Consider the following 13,579-nt stretch of genomic DNA (forward strand, 5'->3'; position numbering starts at 1 on the left):
TATTGCACAGCATTTAGATATTGCACAGCATGTAACTAATAAATATATTACATAGCATTTTAATTAGTTAGCAATAATAGATTAGTTAATCATCAATTAAATAGTTAACTATTAATTTATCTCAAACCACCAATTTAAAATCATAAGTAGCATTTAAATTTCAAAATTAAGTGATCAATTGATCATGATTTAAACCATCCATTATGCTATATTGTTTAATTTGTCCTTAACTGACACTATTCTTAACTTGCAATAATCGATAAAACTAGAGTCAATGGCCCATTTATGCATGCAAATATAGAAATAATAAAACTATATAGCATAACTAGTAAGGTTGCAATGCATTGCAATACAGGAAAACAGTTTACAATTATATAGTATATAATCCAACAAACAATATATTAACTAAATGGTGCACAAGAGTTCCAGCACGTTTATCCAAAGAAGCAGGAGAAATGAAAGAAACAGAAATAAAGTGCATCGGTGTTTAGAACAAATCCCAGTAAATGTCCATTAGTTTAAGAGCAATAAAACTAGTAGTACGCTCTCCCCTTCCACCGCAATAAAGAATCAGCACGAAACAGCCAAGACAGTTCGATAAAAATGCAAATGTCCATATCAGGGAAACTATAAACAAAAGTTTATTTTCTCAAACCCGATGTAGATTCGGCAGCAACACGTCTCCCCAGGTTCCACACGCTCTCACCGCAATTCTGCAACACAGCTCACTCGAATAGTTCGTTATTTTTCTTTACTATTTTCTATAAAACATCCAACAGCTATACTTGCAAAAACAAACAAGACACAGCTACTTGTTGTCCTCAGTAGCGTGCAGCCATATTTTCAAAACTTTCTTCTTTCCCTGTCTCTCTCTTGCTCAGCTCAACCATATCTCCCGCACACTACAACACACTTTTTCCCGTCCTGCAACAGTGCTAGCTTTATACCCCTGCCCCTACAATCCCACTTGTTTAATAATTCGGTATGGGCCCTTCCATCTTGGAGCAAACTTGGCAGTATAACTGGTAGCAGCTTTAGATTGGGGATGATTACGAACCCAAACTCGATCCTTGAGGTTAAAGCTAACGTCCCTGCGGTGTTTATTATAATTTCTTTTCTGTCGTGCTTGTGCTTTACTTACATTTTCTTGCACGGCAGCACGTAACTTACTTAACCTAGACAGTAACTCATAACTAGGCACGTCAGGCCTCACATTATGTTGGAAAGCTTTCTCCAGGGGTCCACCAAGGGTACGTCCCAAATTCACTTCAGCAGGAGTGTAACCAGTAGATTCTTGTACTGCTGAGTTGATAGCAAATCGAAATTCGCAAAGATATCGATCCCACTTCTTATGCTGATCCGACATATAAGACGCCATCATAGGTTTCAGGGTGCGATTCACACGCTCAGTTAAATTAGTCTGAGGATGGTAAGCAGTTGTCAATTTTTGCACCACTTGCCATTTCTCACATACCGCCTGCAGCACATGAGAAATAAACTGTGGTCCTCGATCAGAAAGAAGATAATCAGGGGTTCCCCACCGAGTGAAGATCTCTCTGATTAAAATTTGACCAATAACTTCTGCAGTGGCTTTTCTTAAAGGGAATAATTCTACCCACCTTGAATAATAATCCACAATCACAAGAAGTTGGGTATTTCCTTTTGAACTCCGTGGTAGGGGACCCATGAGATCGATCCCTAGCATCTCCCATGGACGACCAACAACAGTTTGTTGAATCTTTCCTGCCAACCGTCTAGTTTCTGGTTTTAAAGTTTGACAAACTGTACAATTACGTACATAAGTAACCACGTCCTTCCACATCTTCGGCCAGTAGGCAAGTTTCTGAATTCGTTTCAAGGTTTTAAAACGTCCAAAATGCCCACTGAGAGGGTTGTCATGGAAAGCTACAAGGACCTTGCTTCTTAAAGCTGCAGGAACATAAACCTGATAGTGATTTACTCCATTCGGGTTTTTCACTGTTCGGTAAACCTTATCCTCCACAATGGCAAATTTGTCAGATATATTAGAGCCAGCCTCTTGTTCAGAAAGAAGAGCTGTGTATATTCTTTTTATTTCAGGATCTACGCTCTGAGCTCTCCAGATATCTTCATCACTCAAAGGGAATGAATCCACACGCTCTTTTCCTTCCAAACTACGAGTCTGCATTCCCAACAGAGTATTTTCTTGTGCCTCAATGGGAGCACGAGACAAGGCATCAGGAGCGCAATTTAATTTTCCTTTGCGATATTCCATGGTAAAGTTAAATTCCTGTAACCGCAACACCCAGCGAATTAACCGAGAGTTCGGATTGCTGATATTAAAAATCCATAATAAGGAAGAATGGTCAGTAACTACTGTGAAATATCTCCCCTCTAAATAATGTCTCCATCTTTCCAGGGCCCACACAACAGCCAAACCTTCTCGTTCCACTGTTGAATAATTCCGTTCTGAAACTGTCAAAGTACGACTGGCATAAGCCAGGACGACTTCCGAGTCTGGAGAAACACGCTGTACCAATATAGCACCAAGTCCATAAGCACTGGCATCAGTGTAGACAATGAAAGGTAACTTATTATCTGGATGCCCTAACACTGGTGAAGAAGTCAAGCAATCTTTTAATGCCTGAAAAGCAGTCTGACATTCAACAGTCCAACTGAACTTGGCGCCTTTCTTTTTTTAGTGCATTCAATGGTTCTGCAATTTGAGAAAAATTAGCCACAAACCTGTGGTACCATCCAGCAAGTCCCAGAAATCTTTGAACGGCCTATATATTAGTTGGTATTGGAAAATTCTGAATGGCATCAGTTTTAGCAGGGTCAGCACACACTCCTCTCTGAGTTACAATGTGACCCAGAAATTTAATTTGCTGTTTACAGAACTGGCATTTCTTTAAATTTAAAGTAAGTCCAGCAACTTCCAATTGATTTAAAACAGCCTGAATATCTTGAAGATGCTGTCCAACAGTTGCCGAGTAGATTATAACATCATCAAGATATACAAAACATATTTTCCCTCTTAAATCTCCCAAGACTCTTGCCATTAATCTTTGGAAGGTGGCAGGTGCATTTTTTAATCCAAAAGGCATAACTCTAAAATGATACAGTCCAAAAGGGGTCACAAAAGCCGTTTTGTCTTTACTGTCTGGATCCATTTCCACTTGCCAATAACCACTCTTTAAGTCCAGAGTTGTAAAGATTCCAGCTCCAGAAAGTGATTCCAAGATTTCCCCAATTGTTGGTAAAGGATAAGCATCATCAATGGTTCTGGCATTTAGTTTCCGATAATCCACGCAAAAACGTTGGGAACCATCTTTCTTTGACACAAGGACAATAGGGGAAGCCCAAGCAGAACTAGATTCTTCAATTACACCCTTCTCCAACATATCCATAACATGCTCTTGAACCACTCTCTGCTTTGCAATAGACAAGCGATAAGGTCGTTGTAATAGCAGCTTCATTAGTTATGCAAATTTTATGTTTAACAAAGGATGTTTTACCAATTTTAACTTCACAGACTTTTGTGTTATTGCACAATAACTGGTGCAGTTATTCAGCATCAGTTCCCAACAGGTCGGCATTTTGTATCACCTGGCTGATAACATCTTCAAGAGAAAGAGACTCGATCTTTAGCGTCCCAAAAAAATTCCCCCATAAGGTGAAATCGTAGTGTACAATGAGGTACAAACTCGTATTCCATCCTCAACTTCAGAGACAGGAAGCCAACTTGCTAGAGATCCCCCTCCTGGCTGGAAAGAGAACATCTGCTGCTTCTCATCATAAGGGAAGCTATATGTCTGACTTCTCACATCAATCACAAGTCCTGTAAGGGTAACAAAATCCAGTCCCAATACAAGAGCATATGCCAATTGTGATTCAGACAAAACTAAAGTAGGTAAAGTCCATCTGAACCCATGCATTTGATATGCAAGGTTTACATAACCCAAAGGTAAGCTTTCTTCACCATTGGCTAAAAACAAAGTCACTTTATCTTGAGTCTGCAGCATGTCATGTGGCTGCTTAAGCTCTTTCCAAAGTTTTTCATTAATCAGGGTATACGTAGCTCCAGTATCCAAAATAGCTTTCCCAATCCATCCAGAGACAGTTACTGGTACAACCAATTGGCGCAAAGTAATTTTTTCAGGATGACCTTGTTCTATTTTCTTCTTCCAAGAAACAGATTTCCCTGCTACTTGTGAATCTTCAACCACAGCTGACAATGTGGTCTCCTTTCCAAAACTACCACTTTTTGATTTATGAAAAGCAGTAGTTTTATTCTGAAAATTCTGTGCAGTCTGTTTCTTATACTGAGGACACTGACCTGGAGAATGACATCCATTGCATCTCCAACACAAATAACTGGATGGCTGGTTTGCTCTCACTGCTGCTTTATTATCCACTTTAGAGGAATTCATATTAGAACTCATAGAAATAGCCATTTTCTTTTTCTCATATTCCTGTTGATTTTGTCTATCCTTTTCAAGTTGTCCCCCCAACCGTACCAGTTCTTCAACGCTCGTCACCCGTCCACGCAGTTGACTGACAAGCCAGGGATTTGCATTTTTCAGGATCAGCTTCAGTACTTCAATCTCAGTTATACTGGGTTTCCATCTTTTGCACAAGGCCTGATAAGAAAAAGCAAAATCCCTTATATTTTCATTTTCTAATTGTACTTTAGTTCTAATTCTTTCCAGTAACTCATCTTCATAATCTTCAGAAAGAAATGCTGCTCGAAAACGCTCTTCAAACTCTTGCCAACTAACCACTTGTGTTCTGGTAATCTCCCACCAATCTCTCGCAGTTCCATGCAGGACACTTCGGAGAGTTGCAAGAATGTCTCCATCTGCCATAGGTCTCAGTGCCAAGTAATCTTTGCATTTCGCTAGATACAATAATGGATCGGAATCATCTTCCGGACATCCATAAGTAGGAAAAGTCAACTTAATTGGAAGATTTTTTTCTCTCTCTGTAATAGGTGATACAGCGTTACCAGACACCTCTGACAGAGTACTTGGAGTGGGGAGTGCAACGATCGGCAGAGACGGCTTAAAAGTTTCTAATTGTTTTTTCAAATCAACCTGACCCCGGTTAATATACTCAACCAAAAGATCAATTTTTCCCAACACTTCCTGTTTTAAAATCAACATCTCAGCCCCCATCTGAGCTTTTAACTGACTCAGCTCTGTTGCAACTTGATGCACAGATACCTGTAAAGTACTTGAAACAGTGCGATATTCCTCCTGCAACTCCCGCTGCAATTGCTCCATATTCCATTTTAATTCCTCTCTTATATTTCCTGTTTCTTTAACCTCTTCATTTTGTGACTGCACCCAATGCTCCTGAAGCACTTGAGTTTCTTTAATGGCATTTTTTATACCCTCCACAGCATGAATTAAAGTTACAAGCTCCACCTGACTAACACCTGTAACACCCATAGGCAAAGGTACTAAAGGTGGTGCATTCACTGAAATATCCAAATCACTATCAATTAAGGAGTCGCTATTATCTAGCCTAGAGAGAGATTCGCCCACTTTAACAGAATCAATTAACTTTTCTCCTCCAACTAGAGTCAGCTCCTTCTCCGACCATTTACCATATCCTGTTGCCATAATTACAATCAAATATAACTAATTACATATATATATTTTTTTATATATTATTCAAAACGTCAGGTTCAAGGGTCCCATCTGGGGTGCCAAATTCTGTAACGGTTGGCTATCTGGGGTGCCAGGCAAATGCATAATCTACCATATTTAATTGTCACCAAACCGCTACTAGGACATAGTAATTCACTTTTCCATATGTGACACCACTACACCCTATATATACCCAGGGAATAACTATGTAATTGAAATAAATAATTAACAAACAGGACAGAAAAAAGGTAAACAGCTAGGAGAAGAAGCATTGAGGAACCATGCAATCCTCAAGCATTTATTACACTCTACAAATAACAAGCAGACCTCTTGGTTACTGGCCATAAACTAACAAAGAAATATACTAGTTAATTACATCAATTAACCAATCACACTATTAATTGGTTATACGAACACCAACAACAAATATATTGCACAGCATGGTTAGATATTGCACAGCATGGTTAGATATTGCACAGCATTGTTAGATATTGCACAGCATTGTTAGATATTGCACAGCATTGTTAGATATTACACAGCATTGTTAGATATTGCACAGCATTTAGATATTGCACAGCATTTAGATATTGCACAGCATTTAGATATTGCACAGCATGTAACTAATAAATATATTACATAGCATTTTAATTAGTTAGCAATAATAGATTAGTTAATCATCAATTAAATAGTTAACTATTAATTTGTCTCAAACCACCAATTTAAAATCATAAGTAGCATTTCAATTTCAAAATTAAGTGATCAATTAATCATGATTTAAACCATCCATTATGCTATATTGTTTAATTTGTCCTTAACTGACACTATTCTTAACTTGCAATAATCGATAAAACTAGAGTCAATGGCCCATTTATGCATGCAAATATAGAAATAATAAAACTATATAGCATAACTAGTAAGGTTGCAATGCATTGCAATACAGGAAAACAGTTTACAATTATATAGTATATAATCCAACAAACAATATATTAACTAAATGGTGCACAAGAGTTCCAGCACGTTTATCCAAAGAAGCAGGAGAAATGAAAGAAACAGAAATAAAGTGCATCGGTGTTTAGAACAAATCCCAGTAAATGTCCATTAGTTTAAGAGCAATAAAACTAGTAGTACGCTCTCCCCTTCCACCGCAATAAAGAATCAGCACGAAACAGCCAAGACAGTTCGATAAAAATGCAAATGTCCATATCAGGGAAACTATAAACAAAAGTTTATTTTCTCAAACCCGATGTAGATTCGGCAGCAACACGTCTCCCCAGGTTCCACACGCTCTCACCGCAATTCTGCAACACAGCTCACTCGAATAGTTCGTTATTTTTCTTTACTATTTTCTATAAAACATCCAACAGCTATACTTGCAAAAACAAACAAGACACAGCTACTTGTTGTCCTCAGTAGCGTGCAGCCATATTTTCAAAACTTTCTTCTTTCCCTGTCTCTCTCTTGCTCAGCTCAACCATATCTCCCGCACACTACAACACACTTTTTCCCGTCCTGCAACAGTGCTAGCTTTATACCCCTGCCCCTACAATCCCAATGTTACGTAATCATTTTGTTTACGTAAAACAAGTAATATATAGACAAGCACCGACACATTTACCTATCGTCACAAGGTAAGAAATATATATATATTAAAACTATGGTTAGATCTTCTTTAAATAATATAGCTAGTCTTGATGGGGTTAATGTGATTGCTTTAAACCAATCTAAATACTGCCACCCTTTCACTACAATAACCAGCTGGGGCTTTTCTAACCAGGTTATTTATTGACCCATTAGTTATCTGATTTATTTTACAGCAACATTTATTTTCATGCCACTTGCTTCTGTATGGGGCAGGGGTTTCCAATGTAAACAAATTAAGGTCATGGAAGAATCATTTCAAGCATGTGAATTTTCTCTAAACTGTTTTTACTTTTTAAGATAGTTGCTAAATTCCTGATTATTTGTATTTTTGCTTCACAAATGTTATTGTTTATGAATTTGATTGATAGAGATACTGCATGAAACCAGCCGCTAGTTCAGCCAATGAAAACTGTAAATAACTGCAAAACCAATGACTGAACAGGAATTCACTATCTCACAAAATAAACGATTGTAGATGGTAGAATCCAATCTTTTTGCATTATTTGAGGAGGCACATTAAATACCAGTCAAGTGGTTAAAGAACGAATATAACATTTCAGCAGGTGTTTTCCTTCTGGATTTATTAAAACATATCTCTAAGTTGTTTTAATGTTGCATGTTACAGCAGGAGTCTTGTAGTTCAGTTGTGTTCAGTAGATGCCGGATCTATTCTTTCAATCTTTCTCCTTTGCAGGGCGCTACACTGAAGTATCTTCCTGCCATTGTGAACGATCTCCAGCAAGTTTTCGATCCCTGTGAACTCAGGTAACAGAAATACAGAAGTGGTCTTGTACTAGGAAGCAGCAGCAACATTTACTTCTATAGTGTTGTCTTTGAAATAAATGAAAGAGAGAGAAACAGTCGTATGTGCGCTGGAACGAGTGTTCTTAATTTCAGACCTCATTTACTCATTGGTTTCCTTTACGTCTTTTTGATAGTCATTTATAAATTCAGTTTTCGGAATGAATACGAAAATGGTCATCTTTACCGCCGAATATATTTTAAAGTGTTTGAATATTAAAACTAGTTATTTATTAAAAAAAACAAAAAAACACTACAAATGTTTGCAGTTCTCACACTTGGGCTCATGACAAGCAGCACAGGTTGGAATACACTCCAATAAGAGCTCCAGGAATGAAGGATTCTGTAGATGGGTCCCAGCTGCAGCCACAGCACTGAGACTCGGCTCCAAGCTGTCATCAGTCCTGCAGTGGTGCTGACCACTCTGAAAGCTGTGACTGCCAAGGACAGTTTAACAGCTCAGACCTTGCCAGTGTGTGGCTTATGGCTTTGGACTGGCATTAAATCAAATGTACTGTGGGCTTCAATTCAGAGAATGAGATTTGTAACAAACAACCAATCTATTAATTGCGATTGATCATTACTTAAGAAGACAACATATGAAAAAAATGTATTTAAAAATGTGTTCCAGCAGTCACATAGCCATGAATTTGTATTGTAGTAAAGCCAGGTAGAAAACCAGAATAGATTATTGACCAGTATCATCATATTCTTTTATATATATTTTTTAGCAATAAAATATGGAGAGCATTAATCTGGTCTCTTCCAAACTGGTGCACAATGTCCACTTACAACCTGTATCTTCAGATTGCAAAATTTATTTTTTGTGGTTATTTAAATCAAGGCTGTCCAACACAATAAATAATGATGTGTGAGTGTGCGTGTGCGTGTGCGTGTGTGTAAATGTGACAGGGTAGCCGGGGCGGTGACGTCAGGCCAGAGACAGACGCTACACACAGGCAGTATTCAGGTGCAAACGCACACCGTGGCACTGTGTTTATTAACAATAAACATAAAATAAATATAAAAAAAAACACTGCTCACAGAGCGAAAATAAAAGGTTCTGGGGCTTCATCATAGTGATCGTCTTCCTTTCACTTTGTTTTGTTTTGCTTTCCTTCTCCCGTCTCTCTCACACGCACGTTCCTCCTCCGAACATCCACCCCAAACAAGGAGAGCCACAGGCTTTTATACAGGTGACCATCTCCCCTGTAGCAACAAATTAATCAATTCATTTAATCGGGAGATGGTCACCTTCTGCACAGGGTTTTGTGGGATGGGCTTCCCCATCCATGCTGCCAAACAATAACAAACACAGCTTCGTATTTTAAATAAATACAAAATACATTCAAATCAAACAATAACAAAGAAAGAATCACTTGTTTTAACTAAAAACAAAATATGTTTTAACAAACACAAAATACAAACACCCGCTTTAAAATAAACAATACATTTTCCTATCACCAATAAACACCAAACAATATATTTCTTTAATTATGTGCAGGGCTTCCTTCTCCCTGCCACAATAAACATTAAACATTTTTTAATGAGCACATTTTAATGAGTACAAGAATGCTGAAGTGTTGAGCAGTCTGGCTAAACCATTGGGTTTCATATTGTTTTCATGGTTCTTTAAGAACTCCCTGATCATCGTATGGCTCTTTTAGCCACAATAGATTTCAATGTAAATGGGTACTGACACCCTATCTCTCAAAGGGGATTGCTGAAAAGGATTTGATCCTAAAGGATATGCAGAGTCCATTTCCCTTTAGAATGCCGTATGTATCCAGTGCTGGATCTGTGTGCTGAAGCAGCCTGACTCTGCAGCAGGTTATGCCAGTGTTTTTAATTAACACATTGGAAACATAAAGAAAAAGAAACTGAAGCTTCAGAAAAATGCTTTTCATTGTCTTAAAGAACAAGATCACTGCTTTATAACACTGCAAACCACAGGAAAATATAGAACTGCACCTTCAGAAAAAGCAAGGAAGCCTATCACTATCTCCCTTTGAGATATGAAGTCAATAATCAATCAGTCAATCAATCTTTTTTCTTATATAGCGCCTTTCGTGATAAATCTCCTCAAAGCACTTTAGAGATAAAAATAGCAAAGATGTATAATAGTACTTATTTTAACAGTTTAGTAGGAATGGGTCTAAAGTACATGTAGTTGATTTCATTTTCATAACTAGATTATAGATCTAGCTGATTAATCAAGCAAAATGATTCAAGCAAAAAAGGTTTGTTTTGATGTAGCAAGGAGTTTTGTCAATGTTTTTAGATGGCATATCTAAATTGAATATACTATTAGATATCTGATTTCTTAGATCAATGATTTTCTTGTTAAAATTATTCATGAAATCTCAGCTTGCTTATGATGGAGTATTTAAAGAAGGCTTCTTCTGCAGATTTGATAATGTAGCGATAGTCTCAAAATAAATCGAGGAGTATCCTTATTTGTTTCTATAAGATTTGAATAGTAGGCTGATCTAGCTGAAGACAGTGCAGCCCTGTATTTCAAAAGATTATCTTTCCAGGTGAGATAATGGACTGTAATTGGGTGTCTTTCCATCTACATTCTAGTTGAAGACACACTTGTTTAAGCATACCTATTGTTTCATTAAACCAAGGGGAGAATCTTTTAAAGACCACTTTCTGATTTTTGAGTCCAAGATATTAATTAAGGTGGTGCTATAATCCTCTACTAACTCTTCAAATGATCCTAACTGAATAAGAGCTGGAGAAAGCAAGGCTTCCAAGAACATATTAGTAGTTGCCACCACAACTGCACTTCCATCATCTGAAACCGCACAATTCACAATTACTTTACAATCACGTGATGCTAGTCGGCTGTCACTTTTCTGTTCGACTTGTCGACTATTCGCTGCTACCCCAAATGTAGATGTCAATCCAGTTCATACGTGCCCAAATGGAATGATGTGTAAATTACTTTTCCCCACTATATGATGCCAAAGGCCCTGTGACAGGGTTGGCAGAGTGGTGACATCAGGCCAGATGCAGGAACAATAACAAAGGCAAAGGACTACAGTGCAAAGACGCTGCTGCGCTGTTTATCTTAATTAATAAAAATAAAATAAATACTTGAACACAAAAACACTTGCTCACAGAGCAAAATAAAGGCTTTAAACAAAACAAATATCGAACACAACACAAAACATCAAACACACAGGTCAGACTGGGCAGATCGCTTTCACTGATCCTATGTTTATTTTTTTTCTTTTCCTTTTTCTCCTCGCTCTCTCGTTCACTCCTCCAAACACCCACCCCTTGCAGCCAAAGCAGCAGGTATTTTATATCATGGCCGAGGGGTTAACTGGCTATTAACTATCTCATTACCCCTCAGCCATAGTGTACACAGGTAGAATTATTATGCGTGACTGCCAGCTAATTCAGTAATTACTAGCCGACAGTCACGCATTCACACGAGGTATTTTAAAACAAAAACAATACATCATTGCAGAGGGCACCTCGCTTGTCCTTGCCAAACAATAACAACTGCGGCTTTTCATCGTCATGTTTAAACAGAATAAATCATAATAATAATAATAATAATACAAAACAATATACAAGCAGGGCTTTGCCCTGTCCCCTTTTCATGTACAGGGCTCCTGGCCCTGTTACAGACCCATTCCCTCCACTTCAGGGCTGTGCTAATGTACTATTACGTTAATACCAAGTCTCTTTCTCTTCCTTCGCTCAAGTGTTCTGTTAACCAAGTTTATCGAGAGCATCCCGGATTTCCAGCTCGTCCGTCAGAAACTGGGCTGCATGTGCAAAATCGTGGAGAGCGACCTCTTCAAACAGCCAGGTGGGTTCAAGGGTTATTCCCATGTTAAAAGCACTGTATAATTACAAGTTAGCTCTGGCAGAAATAGGAGGACTGTGTGAGCATGGAGACTGCCACTACAACTATAGTGCATTTGGTGCATTCATAAACCAGATTTGCTGACTTCTTCTCTTACAAAACTGTATTTAATCCACTAAATAAACTTTAAAAGTAGACATTCATTCATGAGTTAAAGCTGTGTGAAAAAGGCCATATATTTAAAACTCATTTAAACCCCACTTGAGAACCAATCGCAATAAGGACTTTCTTTTATTTTTGGAGCATTCAACATTCCAGTACATCTTATCTTATTATTTGTTTATTTAGCAAACGCCTTTATCCAAGGCGATTTACAGAGACTAGGGTGTGTGTACTATGCATCAGCTGCCGAGTCACTTACAACTACGTCTCACCCGAAAGACGGAGCACAAGGAGGTTAAGTGACTTGCTCAGGGTCACACAATGAGTCAGTGGCTGAGGTGGGATTTGAACCGGGGACCTCCTGGTTACAAGCCCTTTTCTTTAACCACTGGACCACACAGCCTTATCTTGCGTTAAGATGTCATCCATGGATGGATCACACAGCACAGTTCAAAAGTAAAAGGAAAAAAAACAACAACAGTTATCTGTTTAATAGTAGTTCCTGAGTACAATCTTTGTTTTTATGATTTATAATAAGTTAATACGTCATGTTATATAACAGAAATCATTTTAGCAGCCACAACCACTTGGCTTCCCTTAAAATAATGAGACCCGTCACACAACTGCTGCCTCGCGAGAAGACTCCCGACACACAACTGCTCCCTCGCAAGAAGACCCCTGATACACAACTGGTCCCTCACAAGGAGACCCCTGACGCACAACTGCTCCCTCGCAAGAAGAGACCACAGCCACACAACTACTCCCTCGCAAGGAGAGACCCCAACCACACAACTGCTCCCTCGCAGTGAGAGACCCCGACCACACAACTGCTCAGATTTTAACTTTATAAAAATACTCAATAAACAAACCAGTGCTATATTTACAGTAATACTTTATAACAGATCAGTAAAGTTGCATATTACAGTTGTAATATTAATTTTCAAGCACATGTACTGGTAAACTTTAATATACTGTGCTGGCATGAAGCCGATGGCATGGAGTATATTAACACGTACTGTGGTTTATCTAGCATGCATAGCATTCTGAATGTTGGTACTTGCACAGAACAACTGTAAAAAAACACAATACAAAATGGAAAGATCAGTTTGTCATTGAATATATTACATTTATTTTATCACAAATTTGTGTTTCCGATGGCTTGTTCTGTGACCCAAGCATCTTAATGCCAGCCCTGTAGAATAGTACTAAAGGGGCGTTCACACTGGACGGGCGCGCTGCAGTACTGTTCACACCAAACGCGGCAGGGTAAAGTCAGTGGGCGGTCTGTTGTTACGTCGCGGCTGCAGGTACAGTGGCTTTTGGTTACCGAGCAACAAACAGTAAATACCAGCGGGAAAATAAAACTCTTTTGACAGAACTGAAGACACTGACAAAAGACAAAACTGAGGAGCAAAACATTATAAATATTTTTTTTATAAAACCTAATTGTAACCCCCACACCACCACAATCCCCCTCCTTTTGTATTAATTTTCTTAAAAACTGTTAAAATATAAT

The 13,579-nt window shown here is 38.3% G+C and overlaps 1 protein-coding gene across 4 annotated transcripts in view; it reads left to right on the forward strand.

Annotated features, from left to right (window-relative positions):
* The window catches only part of LOC131706871 (dedicator of cytokinesis protein 5-like), a 163,057-nt gene that overhangs the window by 88,702 nt on the left and 60,776 nt on the right, over nucleotides 1-13,579 (forward strand). For all 4 annotated transcript variants that reach the window (XR_009310858.1, XM_059008767.1, XM_059008765.1 and 1 more), the window contains exons 24-25: nucleotides 7,969-8,039; nucleotides 11,798-11,904. Coding sequence is in view for 3 of the 4 variants with exons in the window: in XM_059008767.1 (XP_058864750.1) it covers nucleotides 7,969-8,039; nucleotides 11,798-11,904 (178 nt within the window). In the remaining variant the exon portion in view is untranslated. The remainder of the gene's footprint in view (nucleotides 1-7,968; nucleotides 8,040-11,797; nucleotides 11,905-13,579) is intronic.

This window comes from Acipenser ruthenus, chromosome 37 (genome assembly GCF_902713425.1).
Source record: "Acipenser ruthenus chromosome 37, fAciRut3.2 maternal haplotype, whole genome shotgun sequence".
Lineage (NCBI taxonomy): Eukaryota > Metazoa > Chordata > Actinopteri > Acipenseriformes > Acipenseridae > Acipenser > Acipenser ruthenus.